The following is a 21,421-nucleotide window of genomic DNA, read 5'->3' as shown; positions in this document are numbered from 1 at the left end:
TCTTTATTATAGTGAATGCGATTTCTTACAGTTTTTCAAGAACCTCGATGCCATTTGGAGTAGTGTTTATTCGATTGACAGTGTCTTGAATGTATAGTTTTTTTTTATTCTGAATTTTTTTTTAAAAACTATGCTCAAGGTGAAACAGTATATTTTTGTTATAAAAATTAAATAATGAAAGGAGCTAATTATACAGTATATATATTATTTTTATTTGAAATGTTTCCTTTTAGATGTCTTTTAAAGTTCCTTTAATAAGTAAGAAATATAATAATTTTAGATTTTAATAATATATTTATAATTCTTTATTTCCACATCACAATATTAATCTAAACGAATAAGGAAAGTTTACATGATGTTTATAAAACTGACAAAAAAGTGTTTGTTTTAATTTTGGACATATAAACAAAGTTTTATTAGCAATGGAACCTATGTAGTAAATAGTGATAAGGGTCTTCCAAGTTTTGCGTCTTCCATATCCCATAAAAAAATAGTTTTGGAATTTTCCTAAAAAGAAAAGACACTAAAATGATCTAGATTCAGAAGAAGATACGTATAATCTTTAAAATGTAGGACACAAATCTATATATTATATTATTATGAATTACATAAATTGTCAATAAAAATTTATTTATATAAGTATGTTTTAGATTTCTTTTGGAGCAGAAAGATCTTTTTCATGAATAATTTAAAAAGATTTGTTCCTTATTTTTATAATCATAATAAAAATTTATACAATAAGTTTGAATTTTTAGAAAATTAATGTATTTTTTTTTTTTTAATGTGTTAGAATCGCGTTAGAATTGTCAGAAATCCAACAAATATTTTTTGAATTAGACAATTCACCAATATGTATCCTACAAGTGTTGTACAAGTGTCGGTGTTCAATATGTGTCTCCTACACAGGTAGGCCATTTAAGAAGAGTGTTCGAAACTTAGCAACATTACACAATGCATCAGATAATGAAGAAGAGTGGACAGATAGGCGATGATATAGTTTTTCTAATAGTTATTATAATCATCATAATGCTTTCCCATAGAATAGAACAGTTCATCATACTACTCAGACATGAATGTAGCAATATACAATAATATACTAGGAAAGTTACATTAATAAAATAATTATCATCAAACTATTGACATTTCGAAATCTTTTCCCTCATACCATGTTGACAAAAATCTGATTGCCTTGGTCTCAACTTTCACACAAACCAGTATGTTTCTCTCTAACAAATTTCAGAAGCTAAGAAGAAGATCCTCCCTCAACATGGTTCTTTTTCCTGTGAAAGATGCCACTCATGTTAGGCAAGAGAACTTTCTTTGAAACTGCCACCTTCCCTTTTTCTAACTTCCTCATCTCCACCTTTGGTAGTGAATTCTGCTTTTGAATCCTATAGTGCTGAGGAGATAATTCTGGTGTCATCTGTGTTTTAGCCAATATTTTAGATACAGCCTCAGCTACTTTCTTCTGCTCTCTTTCACGCCACTTTCTGAGCTCATTCTCCACTGCTCTCTTTGCTGCTTCAGCCATATCAGCCCTTTTCAAGACTTCCTGTGTTTCAGTCTTCATATCCTCAATTTCCTTTTGAGTTTCCTCTAACCTTTTCAGAACTTCATTTTCGCCAGCCTTTGTAGCTTCCACCTGTGCTTTTGCAGCATCCACTTTGATATCAGCTAATTTATCAGACTCCTCAACCTTATGAACTAAGGACTCAAACTCCTCCCTTGAGATTGTAACTCTTGCACCTGATTCAGAAGTTGATGAAAGAGAAGAACTGGCCCTCACAGATAAGACCCTGATCTGATCAAGAGCACTTGCCTCGGCTGTTTTTGCTACTTCTGCTTCTTGCAGTGCTGCTTTAAGCTTTATTTCGGCATCTTCTAAAACAAGTTTAGTGAGTACAGCTTCCATCTTCAGTTCTGCAGCCTCATTCTTCATATCTTTTGTTTCCCTCCTCGCACTTTCAGTTTCAGTCAACAACTGGTTCAATGTCAAAATCATTTCCTCTGATGCACCTCTAGCTTTAGATTCTTCTGCCATGTATGCCTCAAGTTCAGACTCACTTTTCTGGAGCTCTACTCGCAGACTCTCAACAACGGATTCAGTTTTGAGTTCTTTCTCTTTCAATGCAGTGTGTTCTCTTTTTACATTCTCCAGATCCATCCTAAGAGCTTCCACCATGGTTCTAAGGGAGTCCTCCTGTCCTGCTACTTTCTGCAGTGATTCCTTGGCATCATCAAGATCCAGGGTGACACTTCTCAAAGCATCCAAGTCTGATTTCTTCCTATTTTCCATTTGCTCTTGCAGAACACCTATTTCATTCATTGTCTCAGTCAGCTGCACTTCTAGATTTTTGGAAAGCCCTGGATTAAATTCCTTCTTTAAATCAAGCAAATTCCTTCTCGATTCTTCAAGGGTGGCTTCATATGATTGTCTTAGAACATTATGCTCGGTTAATGTCTCTTCTTGCAGCAAATGTGCTTGGACAGATTCAGCATTAATTTGATCAATTGATTCCAGTACAGCCAAAATTTCTTTAGATAGTTCGGATGCTCTTTTGGTGTTCACCTTCATTGCATCTTCCGCTTCTGCTGCTTGCTTGAAAGCAGAACCTCTTACTTCTAAGGAGAGATCATACCCCTGCCGAATTTTACTCAGTTCTTGCTTTGCATCATCAAGTTCTGTAACGACAGAGGCATAACTTTTAACGGCAATTTCTAACTCTTCTTTCCAAGTACCATTGGTTCCATCAGGATCACCACACTTTTCTTCTTTAAGCTGTTTTGCTCGACTTTTGAAATCATCTGTTGATTGTATTGCTTTTTGTCTGGATTCGATGAGAACTTCAAGCTTCTGTGAGAGATCCTCAACCACTCTTTTAGCCTTTTCAAGCTCCACCAGGACTTGAGCCTTGGTAGTTTCTGCATTCTTAACTTGTTCCTTTAATTTTTTCAGCTCTTTCTGGGCTAGGTGAAGTTGTGACTCCTTTGCCCATATACTCTAATAAAATAGAAAATCTTGTAAGTTGTCATGCAATATTAGAAAGGCTTTCAAAGTTAAATAATGACCAAAATAAATGAGTTTGGTTATGAAAACAGCTTGTCCAATTTGAACAACCTTGAATAGCTTTTTCAAAAGATTGATTATCTACTATGAATGCAACTTGTCTAGGATCATAGAAATCCACTTAAGCTTCAGTCTAAACAACAGAAACAATTTTCACTTATGTGGTAAATGAGAGCATGTCATTGATGACCATGACACATGTTAACAAGGAGATGCCATCTGCTACTGATCAAAGCACGATACTGGACTGTGCAGACCAAATCGTGAAACACCTAATGATGATGTAAAAGAATTCAATCTAAGAAGAATGAATGTCTCCAAAATATTTCAAATTTCACCCTGATCAAACTTTTTCCATCAAAACACAAGGTGGAGATACAAATTTAGATTCAAAATCTCTACAATGCTAGGAATGAATCTTACACTAAAGTTGTTGCTCCATTGTACCTTCTCGATGTTCAACTTCAGATATAGTTTAACAATAACAATATGGTATTCATAGTTTGTACCACCTAGAAATACAAAAAATAGAGGACAAAAATCATAGTTACCTGAGCAAAATAAGATTTTGCCTTCTTAATGACAGGTTTTTCACCAGATAAAGCTCCTTCACCAAATAGAGAAACCGCATCTTTAACAGACTGAAAAGGTGGACTGGTATCAATCTCTCCAACCGCTGGTTTTTTAGGATTTGGAGAGTTAGCAGAACTTTGCCTGATATTAGCCACCATAGTGCCTTTTATTCAAATTTAAATAATATCACAATAACAATAGGCTTTGAAGCCAACCTGGTACACAAAAAAATGATGTTACAAGAAAGAAACTGAAAGAAAAACAACATCAACACAACACATTGCAAGCATCAAACTCAAAACAATCCAACTCTCACATATCAAAGATCTCTGCAGGAAACCACCCAAAAACAACCCCCAAGTAGCCTATTCAGCCATTTCAACAAAAACCCATTAACAAAACCGCATCAAAGATTCCATCTTTCAATGAATCGAAACAAAATTCACCGACACATGTCAGAAAAGAAAAAACCTTTGAAAGAGGGTGGTTCTTGGAAAGCTTCAAAAGACAAGAGAGAATCTGTGGCATTGGATTGCAGAGCAGAACAGAGGCGAAGAATCTTCACATTCTTGTGAAGAGGGAAAGAGAGAGATGGGTTGGGATGAAGTGAAAATGCAAAATGCGTGGTGTGTTTAAAGACAAATTTTGCATCAGCATGTCAGGTACAGAAAGTTAAAAGGGGAAATAATCCTGTGCAATCGTTACTATTCAAGATTCCTTTAAAATGGTTTTGTATGCGATCATCCGGTAGAACACAGTGTCTGTGATGTGATCTATCTCAGTATCGTGACTTGTGAGGAGAGTTACTCAAAATTCTATCAGAATAAAAGTTGCAGTAAAGATGGTTGGCCACGTACCCTCCAAGAACAAAACCCTCTCAACAAACCAAATTCTTTTATTTATTTTACTTTACTATGTTATCTCTACCTGCATAATATGCAGCATATATGGAAAAAGTTCATAAATTCATGTTATATCTCCTTGACTTTAAAACTGCTCATTTTTATAATTCTGATGTAATTTTATTTACTAGTTAATATAATGATTAAAATTTTAAATAATTATCTAAACAAATATGGCAAGTTAGTAAATATTTATGAAATTTTACTAAAATAGTAAAAATCTATGAACGGTTATATCCGACTTCAAGTACGAGAGATAATATTGTTATAATAAAGTTAATGTTTCGTTACAGTTTGTTACTAGAAAATGAAAGAATATATAAAGTGACATGGACCTAGATTCCTAAGCGACCCTAAATTATACGGTAAAAAATTAGATTATTCAAAATGATATTTTAATACTTTTGAACTATCTCAATGGATTAGAGGAGGAATAAATATATAGACTCTCATTGACCTCGACTCATAAGCGATATGAGACGGTAAAAATTTAGATTATTCAAAATGATATTTTAATGTTTTTAACTATCTCAGTGTGGATTGGATTGGAGGAAGAATGAATATATGGACGGATATTAACCTTTATTTCTAAGCAATGTGATACTACACGGTAAGAACACGGTAAGAATTGAGATGATATTTGAATGTTTTTTATCTGAATAATGTTTTAATTTTTTATATACTTTTTTCAATTTTCATTGGTGTTACATTCTGCAATTTCTCACCACAATATAGCAAATTTTGTACCATTAGAGTATTGTGAGGGATCAAAGTAAGAAGAATGTGGTGATGCAAATTAGAAAGAAAGGAAAAAGACAAACTTTATTTCAGAGTTTGTCTCAAACATCTGTCAACAATTATTTGGAACACTCATGCATGATTGCTATGGTAATGGTTGCCCATACATCCTCTTCAACCATGATATCAATTTTTTTATTTTATTTTATCTGTCAACTTTCTAATGAATAATTAGTGAATGAATTAAAAAAAAAATTGAAAAAAAGTTCTATAAATTAATAATCTAATTACTGTTTATGGATAATTTTTTTTTTCTATCTAGTCCTTTTTATAAAAAGAATTATGGAATTAAAATAAATAAACTTTTCCATAAGTTCATTGGTTAATTAAATCTGTTTGGGGCAAAAACAAAATCTGAGAGAAAACATTGCTTTCTATTGTGTGAATGGATAATTGAACATGAGCTATAAATGGATTGGGGAACTATTATGTATTTATTTAAAGGTCCATTGTTAGTTAACTGTTAATACTTGAGCTTTCAAATAAAATGTAATTGCATTATATTTTCAATGTTTTTATAAATGATAATAAAGTTATTAAGATTTTGCATTCGAAATTAATTTAATTTTCATCATATATTTTTTCATTAATTTTTTTAAATCAATGTCATATTTTTTATTTGAATTTGTCTATTATGCTATAAATAAAATAAAGCGCTGTAAGAAAAGTATAAACAAAATACTTCAAAATAATAATGAAATGATAAAAGTAGAAAATGAAAAGTTGTATGTCAATGATTAAATAAAACATATAAAATTGAAAAAAGATTTCACCATATATGATTTGACAGATACTAATCATATGCCAGTGTGTTTTTGTGAATATTCATGATTAATATTCGTAGATATTTATAAATACTTGTTAAAAAGTAATTAACACTTAAAGCACAAAATAACCACATTAATGAAAATATATCTTATTATTCATATGTTTAAACTGAAGAGTTACTTATCAGCAAAAAATATGTTTCAATTCTTTTATAAGCATATGTTATTATCAAGAACATAAAATCTTCATAATTTAACAAGAAAACATTATACAATAAAAAAATCTAAAAAAACATAAGAAATTTATACCTAATATTCAATTTTTACAACGTTCATATGTAAGACTGTTTCTTTCTTCGTCTCTATAACTTTTTTTTAGGTAAAAATTATTTTATTTAAAAAAAAAATTTTAGATTTTATAATATGAAAAATTATTTTTTTCTTATTTACATTTATTGGATTGGATTGTAAAATCCATAAATTATTTTAGATCCATAAATATCTTTAGAATTCTATAATTTAATTTTTTTATAAAAAATATATTTTAGATTACATTTGAAATGTATTTCTAAATCCAGAAATATCTTTCAAATTTTATAATTTGAAAATAATTTTAAATTTCATAATTTAGAAGTGTATTTTTTAAAAGAAATTCTTTTATATTATTGAATTAAAAAATACTAAATTCGTAATCTGGTATTTTTCCATATCACTCTTTTCAAAATAAAAAATATCAATAAAATAAATAATATTTTTTATATTTAAAAAAATATAAAAGTGTACAATAAACTATGAAATTGCATAAAAAAAAGTCGATATGTAAATTATGAATGACAGTTTCTTTCTGCACCTTTACATTTTTCTTCCTCCTGCATCCTCACAATTTTCTAAATCTCGAAATTGACATTCATCTTTTATTTGAAATCAGGATCTGGAAGTGTGCTACGGATTCATTAATTCAGAAGTGAATCATGTTGCTTTTTGGATGAGGGAGTGTTTTGAAAGCAGAGTTTGCATAAATTGTTGATTTCTAGATTGTTGAATCCAGAAACCTAATTTCTATTTATGGATTGTTGAATCTGGAAGCCTAATCCGGGAGATTATTGGATGCACCAATCTGAAATTTTACCAGAAGCGCGAAATCCGGAATGCAAAAAAGTAAATGTACAATTTTTATATAGGGACGATTTTGTCTTTGCACAACATTGTGGGGGTGCAGAAAGAAATATATAGGAGTGCAGGAAGAAACTGCCATTATGAATGGACCAGTCTTGAGACGTACATATGAGCCCACGAAGCCCACTCAATGCCCAAAAGTATTATGGATCAAGTAAAGGCATAAAAACAAAACACAAAATATATGTATAATGAAAACATTCATTTTACATTCATAACAATTTTTTATCAACAAAATATATGTATAATGAAAAAGAAAGGATGTGGCACACCTTCTGTTAATATTTTTTTTTTCTGTTCAAAATATATTTTCTTATTAATAATACCACCATGTCAATCTCCCTTGTGGCATCTTGTGCAATTACATTTTTGTCCCTCAGTTAAAAAATAAATAAAATCTAAAATTTTACATAGGTTTTTTTTATCCTATTCATTTTTTTGGATTTTTCTCATTGCTCACCAAAGCATCCCAAGACATCTTTAGAACTGAAATCTTCATTAGATAAGACTTTTTGTTGTTTGTATAGTATATTTGTGGTTGTAGAATAAAATTTAGTTTTTTCATATATATATATATTAAATAAGCATATGTGTTATATATATGTTTATATATTCATTTCATTGTATCATATATTTAGTCCTACCTATGTATATGATTAAATAGTATAGTGTTTTTAGCCATAAAAAAGTAAAATTAATAATTAAACAATAACATTCTAGAATTATTTCCACGTAAAGATTTTTATTTAAAAATCTAAAAAAATAACAAAAAATACATAATTATTTAAATTCCGGTTCAAACCCGTACCAGGTTCTTATTCAATTTCAACTTAGTTTATTTTTTTTTTCTGAGTTTATCTGTTTGTGAAGTTTTTGAATCGTTCCAACCAACCAGTCAGCAATAGACTTTGACTCACTGATTTCCATCTAAATCAATGGTTGGATCCCAGTTAAAACTATGCATGTGAGTGACACTGTTTTTAGAAAGATAAAAAAATTGCAAATAAATAATAAGCAAAATGATAAATTGTCATTTTTTCTTGTGTTTTTTCTTTCAGAAAAATGATTTTTTCACACCTCATATTCCACCCTACACCTCACTAAATATTAATATTTTAATTATTTTTAAAGAATTTTTTTATTATAAATATTAATATTTTGTTATGGGTGTAGAGTGGAGTAGAGCTATGTAGCACAAATACTGACATGGACACAAACACAGATCTATATATTATATAATTATGAATTATATAAATTGACAATAAAGATTTATGTGCACAAGTATGTTTCATATATTTTTTAGAGCAGAAAGATGTTTTTCATGACTGAATCACCAAGATTTGTTTCTTATATTTATAATCATAATAACAATTTATACAATAAAGTTTGAATTTTAAGAAAAATAATGTATTTTTTCTTTTTAAAATTGTGTTAGAACCATACTAAAATTATCAGAAATCTATCAAATACTTTTTGAATTTGACATTTAACAGATACATGTCCTACATGCGTTATACAAGTGTCGGACACCAACACGACATTTACGACATTTAAAAGGAGTGTCTGAACTTCATAGAGTATAGTATTAAAATATCATGATATTTTTTCTATCATAAGACCAACCAAGTCAGATTGAGACAAGTATAAAAAGTGTGCGGACAGACAGAAATAGTAAAAAATTTACTTTGTTAAACCTAATGGACACAATGTGAACCAAGTAACCCTAAATGCAGTGACAGGTAGATACCAAATTTTACACTCATTCCATATAAATTTAAAAGTAGTGGTTCACCAAGAGAAAAGAAGTTGATGAGATCAGAGAGAAAGAGAATGAGAGAAGAGGGTGTGAGAGAAGATGTTCCTCTGTTTGAGACAAAGGAAGGAAGATTCAGAGGAGTGTACAGGGTTTTTGCATCAACAATATTTGCTGCTATCTGTTTGATCTGGTTTTACAGAGTGATGAACATGGAGAGAGTTGGAAGAGGAAGAAGATGGGCATGGATGAGTGTTATGGTGTCAGAGTTTGCGTTTGGATTCTACTGGATCATCACTCAGTCTGTTCGTTGGAGAATACTCTATCAAACACCTTCCAAACACAACCTCTCACACAGGTTCTCTGCTTTTCTTCATCTTCTCTCTGCTTTTCTTTTTCAATCAGATCTTTCTTTCTTAATTAAGAATATACTTTTTTTTTCTCTGCTTTTTCTATATTCTGTAGGACAGGATCTGAATCTTTCATTCTCAACTTCAATTCTACTATTTTTATTCAATTTTAAATTAAAAAAAAAACACAAACAGACTGCAGAGTTGAGTCAGTTTAACTGAAATATTAAATTTATTATATAATATATTTACATGTAAGAGATTTATTTTATATATGATCAGAAATTTGACTCAGAGTTTATCTCTTAAAAGAATTATATATTTTCTAAATTTATTAAAAAATTATTAAAATATATAAATTATAGGTGGACTAAGATTTTTTGTTTTGTAATCTATTACATGACTTTAGTCTTGATATATATTGTTTTAAATTTAGTGAAAAAGTCATGAAAAGATGATGTAAATTTTGTAAATAAAAATGTATTTTTCACACCATTAATATTAATATTTTAATTATTTATAATTTTTTTAATTTTAAAATTTATTTTAAAATTTTATATTTTTATTAAAATGATTTTTTTAAAACTTATAAATATTAATATATCAGTATGATGACATTGATTGTTTCGAGGGAAGTAAATGCAGCAATTAAGAGTGTTGTGCATCACATTTAAGAGACATCGTAAAAAGCAAAACAATACATTGGATTGTACAAAATGTCAGAGTGGATTTCCATTTAGAATATGCAAGCGACACAATCATCCAGGGTTAGGAATTTAATAATTCCATGATATTGTTGTTTTTCATATAGTTTAGTCATAATTCATTGTTACTCAATATTTGTTTGTTAAAATTATACAATATGCATTAATTATATGATTTGTCTTACTTGGACTTAGAAGAAGTGGGTTTTTAGATTTTTTTTATTAAAAAATGTAATTTTTTTATTAATTATTAAAAATAGTAAAATTTAAAACATTTTAAAATAGAAAAATCATATCAGTTAAAATCTAATTACACTAACATAATATTAATATTGTAAAACTGACTTTTAAGCTATGTAACACAGACTTTAAACCCTTAATTTTTTAGAAAATTAATGTATTTTTTCTTTTTAATATTGTGTTAGAACCGTATTAAAATTGTCAAAAGTTTAATAAATATTTTTAAATTGGTCACTTCAAGAATACATGTCCTATAAGTGTTATACGAGTATCGGTGTTCAATACGAATATCCGACATCGACACGCTATTTAAGAAAGTGTCTGAGCTTCCTAACTTATAAGGTAAGATTTGCACTCACTTATATCTCTAATCAATGTGAAATTTTGAACGAATAAATAAAATAATTTCCCACTAATTAAAATTAATTTATATGTTTGACATTCTACCATTTGATGTTTATTAATTACGAGCAAATATTTGGACAGATATAAGGAGGAGAATTTACCAGCAGTAGACATTTTTGTATGCACGGCTGATCCAAAGCTGGAGCCTCCATGCATGGTGATGAACACGGTCTTATCAGCAATGGCATACAATTATCCTGCAAATAAACTGAATGTCTATCTCTCTGACGATGGAGGCTCTCAGTTAACCTTCTATGCTCTCTTAAAGGCCTCCATTTTCTCCAAACACTGGTTACCCTTTTGCAGAAGATTCAACGTTGAACCAAGGTCCCCAGAAGTCTTCTTTGCTCATCATGCTCAAAGTTGCAGCACTACCACTGAATATCACAAAGCATGCTTGCATATCAAGGTAACAAAGGTTTTTTTTATAACCAATTGTTAATATGTTCATATAGTTAATGAGATTGCATCCATGTTTCAGAAATTGTACGAAGAAATGAAAAGTGACATTGAATCAGCTGTGGGAAGGGGAGAGGTTCCAGAGAATGTGAGGAATGAGCACAGAGGATTCTCCGAATGGAATCCAAAAACCACAAAACAGGATCACCCCTCCATCGTGCAGGTATCAACAATTTTACTTTCTAAAAAATAAATTAAGCACAAAATTGTGATGAATATTTTAGTTTTTTTATGTAATTAATATTTGTTGTTGGTTACCTTAGATTATAATGGATGGAAGGGACATAAATGGTGTAGATGAAGATGGATATGAACTTCCAACACTGGTATACGTGGCACGCGAGAAACGACCCAATCATCCTCATCACTTCAAAGCTGGAGCTGTCAATGCACTGGTGAGTTTCAGAATAATAATATTTTAATTTTAATATATATTATGTGTTTTTTTTATTGTCAAAATATTCTTTCTCCTTCAATGTAACATAGTAGGTTTGTTTTGTTATGCAGATAAGAGTATCATCAGAAATAAGCAACGCCCCTTTCATCCTCAACTTGGACTGCGACATGTACTCCAATAATGCAGATACAATTCAGGAAATACTGTGTTTTTTCCTCGATGAAACAAAAGGACAAGATATAGCTTATGTGCAGTTTCCACAAAGCTACAACAACATCACCAAAAATGATCACTATGGAAATTCTTATTTTGTAAGCTCTAAGGTGAGTAATAAAAACAATTTAATAACTTTAAATAGCATAGTAACACAAAAACATGAACTAACACTATTGAGTCTGATTTTCTGATACAATAATGCAGTTTGAGTTAGCTGGCATATGCGGATATGGAGCAGCCTTGTTCTGTGGAACAGGATGCTTACATCGAAGAGAAAGTCTTTCAGGATCTTACCCAAGAGATTGCAGAGTAAAATGGGAGATCAAGCCTAGAAGAAACCATAACAGAACAATTGATGAAGTGAATGAAGCATCCAAAGCTTTAGCCACTTGCACCTATGAGGAGGGCACCCAATGGGGGAAGGAGGTAAGTGTTTGTTTGTTTGTAGAATTTGATCTAAAATTTGTATCCACTTATAGTTTATACTTATTTATATACACTATGAAATGTCCTAGTTGTAGAATATTTAACAAAATGATTCAATAATACTTATGAGTGTTGCAGATGGGATTAGTATATGGTATTGCTGTAGAAGACATTGCAACAGGCCTTGTAATCTCGTGCAGGGGTTGGAAATCCATTTATTACAACCCCGAAAGGAAGGCATTTGTGGGCATAGCTCCAACAACCTTGGATGTGAACTGTCTTCAACACATGAGGTGGTCGGAAGGCTTGTTCCAAGTTTTCTTCTCCAAGTATTGCCCTTTCATTTATGGGCATGGGAAGATCCACTTGGGTGTGCAAATGGGATATTGCAATTACCTCTTGTGGGCTCCAATGTCTCTGCCCACTCTTTGTTATGCCATTGTTCTTCCAATTTCCTTGTTTCATGGCATTCCATTGTTCCCAAAGGTTGTCTTCTCCTTGGAATAAATTTGATTTCTTTCATTAATCTTGTTGTACTCACTTCCTCTCCTCCATGTTTTTGCAGCTTTCAAGCATGTGGGTCCTTCCATTTGAGTATGCTTTTCTTGCTACCTATGGCTATAGCTTGTGTGAGTATTTGAGCTGTGGATCCACGACAAGAGGTTGGTGGAATTTGCAAAGAATAAAGTTCATCCACAGAATCACCTCTTATCTCTTTGGCTTCATCGATACCATGAGCAAGCAAATAGGGTTGTCACAGACAAAGTTTGTGATCACAGATAAAGTGGTAACTGACGATGTTCGAAAGAGATACGAGGAAGAAATAATTGATTTTGGAGGCTCCTCGATCATGTTGACCATATTAGCAACAGTGGCTATGCTAAACCTTTTTGGAGTGGTTGGAGGAATGAAGAGGGTTCTCATGGAATTGGAATTCGGGTGGAGCCAATTGATGGTGCAGATTACACTGAGTTTGTTGGTGGTGATGATCAATTTACCAGTATATGAAGCACTTTTCATTCGTAGTGATAAAGGCAGAATATCATCCTCGATTATGCTGAAGTCCATTATCGTGGCTTCATTAGCATGTTACCTAGCATCTTTCATTTCCTAGTGTAGCAAAGTGTCGAAGTGCAACGCTTGAGGTACGAGTGATGATTAAGCCCACATTGATTAGAGATAAACAAATTTGATGGTATATAAATTTTGCAAACTTCATTGAATAGGGTAAGTGAGTTTGATGAGGTTGAAATGATCTTTTGGTTATTAAAATTTGTGATATTGTTATGTTATTGCTTTAACTAAAAAGTAAAATTGGAAATTATTTATTTAAATATTATTTTTAGAATAGAAATTCATGATTATTTTAAAATGATTTATTTTTTATTTTTATAATTATAATAAAAATTTATACAATAAATTCGAGTTTTTAAAAAATTAATGTAAGTGTTAGAGTTATCAGAAATCCAACAAATATTCTTTAAAATAGACACTATCAATACGTGTTTGATATGTGTGTCTGACACGAATACATCAATAAAGGAGAATGTCTGAGTCTCATAGTTAATTACGATATTCAACACTAACGTTTTCTTATTTACATTTATTACAAGTATTACTATAAATATATTTTATATAATAATAATGTTTTTTAAAAATAAGTGTTACTATATATAATGTCAACGTAATATATATATATGTTATTATAGATGAAACTAACTCATTAGATAGTATATTTTTAAAATAATTAAAGATTATTAAGTTTTTAAAACTTAATATTGTTATTTTTTTCATTAATAACACTTAAGTATTGTTTTAAGAATATAGTATTTGATCACTAATAACTCAATTTAAACACCATGTAACTAATCTCAAATTAATAAGTGACTATAGACGAATTTTTTTCTAAAAACTATTACTAAAAATTAATTTATTAAATATTAATATTAATACCAATGTTTCATAATAAAAAAACAAAATTAAAAAATTATTAAATAGTAATATTAGTTAAAGTTGATTTTTAAATTAAAAAATTATAAATAAAATTTATAAATGAGGAAAATGAAAGTTTGTTAGCAACATATTTAAGCTTTTTTATTATGTTTTTTCTTTCTTTATATTAATTATTATTAGAGTCTCGAATATAAACTTTTCATAGTCACGTTATATATATATTTTCACCTGTTATGGGCTGAAGTGGAGTGGCACCCAAATCTGGTGGTGGATCTTAATTAATATCTTGGGCTTCTTATTACGTTTATGTGTATATTTCAATGTATCTCTAAATTACATAATCCATAAAAACAACTTAATAATTTTTTTTTAGTCTTTAAAATATTATCTCACTATAAAAAAAATAATGAAATAAAAATCAATTTTTTAGAGACCAAAATAATTAGTTACAATAGTAACTAAATTAGAATTCATTTTAAAAATTAAAAAAAAAATAAATTTCTAAATAAGTTTCTAAATAAGTTTTTATTATTGTTAAATAGTTTCTAAATTGATATCTAATTAGCGACAAATGTTTTTCTACCAAATTTAAAAACTAAATAATTGGTAGTCAAAACTTTGGTTGCTAATTAGATACCAATTTAGAAACTATTTAACAATAATAAAAATTAATTTAGAAACCAAAAATATTTTTAGTTTCTAAAATGGTCTTTAATTTAGTTATTATTCCAACTAATTATTTTAGTTTCTAAAAATTTATTTTTATTTCATGATTTTCTTGTAGTGTATACTTTAGTTAATATAATGATGATTTATTTTGTTTTACTATTTAAAATTGGTTTTTATTATAAAGTTGATAACGTTTAAACTAGTTTATAAATTTATATATTAATAATTTTTTAATTTATAAAATAAAATCTAATATAAAATCTAATTTAGTCAGTATAATAATTAATTTTTTTCTATTTAATGGTTAAACTAGCTTATAAATTGACATTCTAATAATATTTTTAGTATGTAAAATTATATTTAATTATTTTATGTTTGTATTTAATAATTTTTGTAGTAAATGTTACTAGAAAGTCTAACAGTTTTTTAATTAATAAAAAATATAAATTAGTTGAGATTTCACTGTCAAGCATAACTTTAAAAGAAAGTGATAGTTTGACTACTCTTTCAATTATATATAACTCTTAAAATAATAATATTGAAAATTGTAATAGGTATAACATGATTGTATAAAAAATTAGAATTATCATTACCTAATTTTAAAATGAAAATAGTCAAAATACAAAGTAGCGTTGGCTTATTGCAATTTGATGTCTGATCACTATCTTGATTACCATAATAATGCAGTAACACAAAGGGAACTAGTTTAGCATTTCAATATTTGTCTCGTTTCGTCAGGGCACTCGTCACTTTCTTTTGGCTTTTGCTTTGAAGTCTTGGTGGGAAAGTCAGTGTAGCATGCATCACCAGAGATAATCTGAGAAACAGGATCAACTCAAAAATCATTCTAAAATGACATGCGTAGCTCATGGATCAATCACTCTTCCCAAATGATATGTGATGTGTATCGTTACCTACCATTTTAAAATAGGTAATGATACAAAGTTTTTCTTCCAAAATTATACGTGATGCTCGTGGATATTAGAATAATATTCTAGCTGAACTGCTCCAGCCACTATACGTCATATGATCTCTGTCGCCCAACCCACAGAACGACAATTATATTGAAATTTTAACAACTCATGGAAGATCATTGACTTTGTAGCTATATAAGAAACCGAACTGAACATGCAGAAGAAGAAAGTGGAGTGAGTGAGAAGGCGCAATGGGGAGTGGTGAAGAGAACTCATTGTTTGAAACAAGGAAAGACAAAGCAAGGCACATTCGGAGGCTCTATGCTGTCTCTTTGTCTGTGGCCATATGCTTCGTCTGGGCATTCAGACTCACTCACATACCTGCAAAAGGAGAAGCTGGGAAATGGGCTTGGCTTGGTTTGTTTGTTGCAGAAGTGTGGGGTGGCATCTATTGGATCTTTTATCAAGCCCTTCGATGGAACATGGTCTACAGAACAACCTTCCCCAACAGACTCACTCCAAGGTTCATCTTTGTCACCTTTACGTAGATGTTTCTATGGACTCTGTGGATAAAAATCTGTCTATAAATCTGATTTTTTTGTAGTGTACTGATTTATGATTATGTGTGTGTGAATTTCAATTTGGCAGATATGAGAGTAGGTTCCCGGGAGTGGACATCTTTGTGTTTACGGCAGATGCAGTGGTGGAGCCACCGATGATGGTGATCAATACAGTGTTATCTGTGATGGCTTATGACTATCCAGCTGAGAAGTTGAGCGTGTATCTCTCAGATGATGGAGGCTCAGATGTAACCTTTTATGCTCTTTTACAAGCTTCTTCCTTTGCCAAGCATTGGATTCCATTCTGCAAGAGATTTAAGGTGGAACCGAGGTCACCTGCTGCATATTTTAACACTGTTGGCTCAACAAAATCAGAGGACCATAACTATGTCAAACACTTGGCAACCATCCATGTATGCACCTATTACTCATCTTCTTACTTTCATCTCACTTGTTCACCAAGTATTTTGAAGACTCAGTTGCATTTTATGTGTAGAAATTATACGAAGAAATGAAAAGGAGAGTAGAAGAAGCAACAAAGTTGGGTGTACCCAGTGAAGCACGGTCAAAGCATAATGGTTTTTCCCAATGGGATTCATATTCCTCTTCACGTGATCACGATACAATACTTCAAGTAGATATATTTCTGAACTTCTTGTTTTGTAAAAGTATGTGTTTGAGACGTACAGAAAGTTTGATGCATGTTTGATTGTGTTAACAGATAGTGATGCATAAAAAGGACACAGAAGGGTCAAAGGACGTAGATGGGTGTATTTTGCCAACCTTAGTGTATATGGCTCGTGAAAAGAGACCACACTATCACACTCACTTCAAAGCCGGAGCTATAAATTCATTGGTACTATACATAATTACAACCCTTCACTTCTTAAAACAAAAACTAGATGGAGAATCACATCTCAATTTATGTTATAAAAACCCTCCAACTTAAAAATATTTGCAAGGAACTTAATTAGATTCACTTCACCTTAAAAAATCTAAGACAAACTTAATTCTACTTCTAATTAGGTTTAACTTTATCTACCCAATGAATCTCATAGGGTTAGCTCTTGTTTCGTACAATAAAATAACAATAAAGTAGTATATATGTTATTATTTCTCTATCTCTCTCTATATATATTTGTATAAAGAGTTTTAACCTTGTGAATCATTCTTCTAATATTCGTATTATAAGTTATTTATATTGATATTGCAAATTATTCAAAAACCCTTATTTATGATTTTAGGCGTGTTTAGATTTAAATAGAATAACTCTTAAAAACTATACTTATGTTTAGAGTTTTTTTTTTCTCATATAGAAACAAAATTTTCAAATTTTACTTGACTTAAATTACGGTAAATTATTTTTCTAAGACTTAAACTCAACTTAATTTTTTAATTAAATTTAATCAAACGTGTTGTGTTGTCTGTATCCTTTCACGAAATATTATTTAAATCCAGGTGCATTGAATATAATTAACATCATATTTCTTTGACTTGAATGTAGTTAAGAGTGTCTACAACAATTAGCAATGGGAAAATCATTCTAATTCTAGATTGTGACATGTACTCCACCCATTCACAATCAGTGAGAGATGCTCTATGTTTTTTCATGGATGAAGATAAAGGTCAAGAAATTGCTTATGTGCAGTTTCCACAATCTTTTGATAATATTGGAAAAAACGATCTTTACGGGAATGCTATATCAGAAATTGTGGAGGTGAGTTAGTTAAATTACTAATCAAAAGTTTTTTAATGGTTAGTTTTTAACATCTACCTATGTCGTTGTTTCTATTTGATTGTTATCTGTAAGATAATACATGTCATTCTTAAAAGTACATTATTTTGGTAAAAATATATTTGTAGTAATTTTCTTACTTTAGGCATAAATAACATTGCTATTATGATGAATATTAATACATTTCTCTAAAAGTAATTTCACACTTTCTGGATCACTTTGAAGGTAGAACTTCATGGTGGTGATGGTTTTGGTGGCCCTATTTTCATTGGAACTTGTTGCTTTCTTAGAAGAGATGCTCTATGTGGAAAGAAGTTTAATAGTGAGTACAAAAATGATTGGAATGACGAGAATGAGAATGAGGTGACCGAAGGAAACTTGCATGAACTCGAAGAAGATTCAAAGACTTTAGCAAATTGCAGTTATGAGAAAAATACCTTATGGGGAAAAAAAGTGATTTACTAAACTCTTTACACTTTCATAGACATTCATAATCATAGTCAATTATTGAAGTACAATAAATGGTTTATTCTGTTGTAGATTGGTTCAGTATATGGATGTCTTGTGGAGGATGTGATAACAGGGTTGCGGATACACTCACATGGATGGAAATCAGTATACTACAATCCATCAATAAGTGCTTTTTCTGGTATTGCTCCAACTAACTTACTTCGCACACTAGTTCAAATGAAGAGATGGGGTGAAGGTCAAGTGCAACTTTTGCTTTCTGAGTTCAGACCTAAATGCTATGGTGATAAAAAGATGAACCTAGGCTTAGTATTGGGATATGGGCACTACAACTTCTTTGCCATCACTTCCTTGTCAGTACTATATTACTCCATCATCCCTTCACTTTATCTCCTTCAGGGCGTTTCCTTCTTTCCAAAGGTAATGTGACTTTTTCTCTCAAAACAATCACAACTCTGCAACATTTTCTTCTCTCAAACTCGTTATCAAACACAAATTCACATTGTAGATTACTTAGAATTTATAGAAATTAGGTAAAAGTTGAATCATAAAAGTTGTATTCTTTTATTGCTTGATTTTACTCAATGTTATGAACTTCGGACTATTAAAGGAATCTTAAGTTGAGTAGTCTATTTCTTAAAAAATATTTAGATACTTCGGACTTATATTCCTCTAATATATATATTTCTATTTGTTTTTAATTTACTATTTATATGAATAAGAAATAAAATGAAAAATATCATGAGCGAACTAAATCCGTAAATCATAAACATGTTATGCTTTTCTATGATTCTTTAATGTTGTTAACATTTTGTGCTTAATCTATTGGTTCAACAGATTTCTAGCTTATGGTGTATACCTTTCACATGTGTAATTGTTGGAGAAATTGCTTATAGTTTGATTGAGGGTTTGAGTATGGGAGGATCAATCCAAGGTTGGTGGAATGGTACAAGAATGTGGTTGTACGTGAAAACAAGTTCCTTTCTTTTTTCCTTAATAGACGGCATCCTAGGATTCTTTGGACGTCCAAATTCATCATTTTTACTCACATCAAAGGTCATTGATGATGATGTTTCTCAACGTTACAAGAAAGAGGTCATGGAGTTTGGAACATCTTCTCCTTATTTCACTGTTCTAGCAACACTTGCATTACTCAATTTGTTTTGCTTGCTTCTAACTTTAAAGGATTTGGTCCTTGGCAAAGGTTCCTTTGGTGTTGAGAAAATGGCATTGCAAGTTCTTTTGTGTGGAGTTTTAGTTGTCATCAATATTCCCTTATACCAAGCCATTTTTGTGAGGAAGGATAAGGGTAGAATGCCAACTTCTGTTTCTATCAAGTCTACTACATTGGCTTTTACTGCATGTGTGTTCTTCAAACTATTCAATTCACTATATTAATGCAGTTTTTTTTTGTTTTATCCTCTATTGGTAAAGACATTTTGCTTGCATTATTTTATATGAATTTGTTTGTATTTCCATTGAAAAAAGATGTACTTATTGTTATACAAATAATTTGAAATGGAAAGAAATGTTCTCAATACATGACATTATTATAACTTTTGTTATTAATTAAACCTTCATTCTAAGTTATGCTAGAGGTTAATTATACAAGAGAGAAAGCTTCCTAAATATATTTATATTATCGAGATAGTATTTATAAAACAATACAAAAGGACTAAACATAAGACTTCAAGACTCAAACTTGGATTATTATTTAAAAATATAATTATTGGTATATAATTACATAACTCTTTTTGTTATTTTAATTAATTATTATTATCATTATTGTATCATGTTTCTTACCATATTAAGTAATAACTTGTTGATGAGTTACTAAAATATCATATCTATTCATTTTTTTCTAATTATAATTAGAGGTATGTTCCATTATTTGAATTTAAAAAAATTAGTAACCCCTTCAAATACAATATCTCCATGCTAAGTTTCTAAAGTTGTAAAGTCATGTTACTCTATTTCTAATTATACAAGTCTTAAAAATTCTAAAGTTGTAAAGTCACGTTACTCTATTTCTAATTATACATGTCTTAAAAATTAGATTGAACATGATGACATAAAAAACAACAACAAGCACTTTTTTAAAGTTGAGTTGTGAATAACATGGAGATAAACTTTAAATAAAGTTTAAAACACATTTAATTCTTTCTTGTTGATATTCACCTTCATTATCATTTCTTTTGTGCAACTTATCGTTCAAACTTTTTTTTTAGTATCTTTGTCCTTGTAAACTATAATTATTGTCATTCCATTTCTCATGATTTATCTCGTTATTTTTTAAGGTAGACCAAGCCATAACCGAATTATAAGATTTGAATTATTATATTATTTAATATAACTTTTATTATTATTTTAACAACCTACATATATAATCTTAATAGTTGTATTGTGTATAGTTTGACATAAAAAATCATTATTTCACATATGGATACGACCAACATAAAATATATTACTACATACATCAAATAAGTTACTTCGTGGTTAGAGATTTAAGTTAATGTTGGAGATCCCACATCGACTAGAGATGAGAGCCTTTCATAGTATATAAGTGGATGCAAATCTCACCCCATTGAGCCGGTTTTATGGGGTTGAGTTAGGGTTAAAGTCCACTTCGTAATACCATATGGTATGTTAATTATATCTTTAGCTAATATTAAATATTGCACACCTTTTTTATGTCGATCGTAAAAATTCTTTGTTTTAAACATTTTCTTGTACAATGTTAATTCTCAAATTGGACATAATTTTCAAAATCCAATTAATGGGTGTCACTCTAGTAATGTTGGTGGAATTTTTTTCTCAAACTGATTATTTTATTTATGATTTATGTTAGCAATTTAATTGTGTGTTGAAAAAGAGAATACGATATTTATG

At 30.0% G+C, this 21,421-nt stretch overlaps 3 protein-coding genes across 4 annotated transcripts; 2 read left to right on the top strand and 1 right to left on the bottom strand.

Moving 5' to 3' along the window:
* Positions 1-994: 994 nt before the first annotated feature.
* Positions 995-4,559, bottom strand: LOC137825523 (WEB family protein At5g55860). Of its 2 annotated transcripts, XM_068631208.1 has the most exons (4): positions 4,112-4,268; positions 3,957-4,005; positions 3,619-3,855; positions 995-3,001 (listed from the first exon to the last, which is right to left on the bottom strand). In XM_068631208.1, exons 3-4 carry the CDS (start codon positions 3,796-3,798, stop codon positions 1,244-1,246), a joined length of 1,938 nt encoding a protein of 645 aa, XP_068487309.1. In that variant the 5' UTR covers positions 3,799-3,855; positions 3,957-4,005; positions 4,112-4,268; the 3' UTR covers positions 995-1,243. The 2 variants fall into 2 exon arrangements, with proteins under 2 accessions (XP_068487309.1, XP_068487306.1); XM_068631205.1 differs by lacking the exon at positions 3,957-4,005 and having other exon boundaries at positions 4,112-4,559.
* A 4,394-nt stretch (positions 4,560-8,953) lies between these two features.
* On the top strand, positions 8,954-13,521 carry LOC137825519 (cellulose synthase-like protein E6). The gene is made up of 8 exons (XM_068631201.2): positions 8,954-9,394; positions 10,817-11,144; positions 11,217-11,357; positions 11,458-11,589; positions 11,702-11,914; positions 12,012-12,233; positions 12,372-12,719; positions 12,799-13,521. Exons 1-8 carry the CDS (start codon positions 9,093-9,095, stop codon positions 13,345-13,347), a joined length of 2,235 nt encoding a protein of 744 aa, XP_068487302.1. The 5' UTR covers positions 8,954-9,092; the 3' UTR covers positions 13,348-13,521.
* A 2,148-nt stretch (positions 13,522-15,669) lies between these two features.
* On the top strand, positions 15,670-20,072 carry LOC137825518 (cellulose synthase-like protein E1). Its single transcript, XM_068631200.1, has 8 exons — positions 15,670-16,292; positions 16,418-16,742; positions 16,826-16,963; positions 17,051-17,185; positions 17,834-18,046; positions 18,290-18,517; positions 18,605-18,952; positions 19,370-20,072. The coding sequence occupies exons 1-8, from the start codon at positions 16,021-16,023 to the stop codon at positions 19,928-19,930; spliced, it is 2,220 nt and encodes a 739-aa protein (XP_068487301.1). The 5' UTR covers positions 15,670-16,020; the 3' UTR covers positions 19,931-20,072.
* Positions 20,073-21,421: the final 1,349 nt, after the last annotated feature.

Source organism: Phaseolus vulgaris, chromosome 8 (genome assembly GCF_051622355.1).
Source record: "Phaseolus vulgaris cultivar YP4 chromosome 8, ASM5162235v1, whole genome shotgun sequence".
Classification (NCBI taxonomy): domain Eukaryota; kingdom Viridiplantae; phylum Streptophyta; class Magnoliopsida; order Fabales; family Fabaceae; genus Phaseolus; species Phaseolus vulgaris.
The sequence above is the reverse complement of the archived record's forward strand: the minus strand, read 5'-3'. Positions and strand labels throughout refer to the sequence as shown.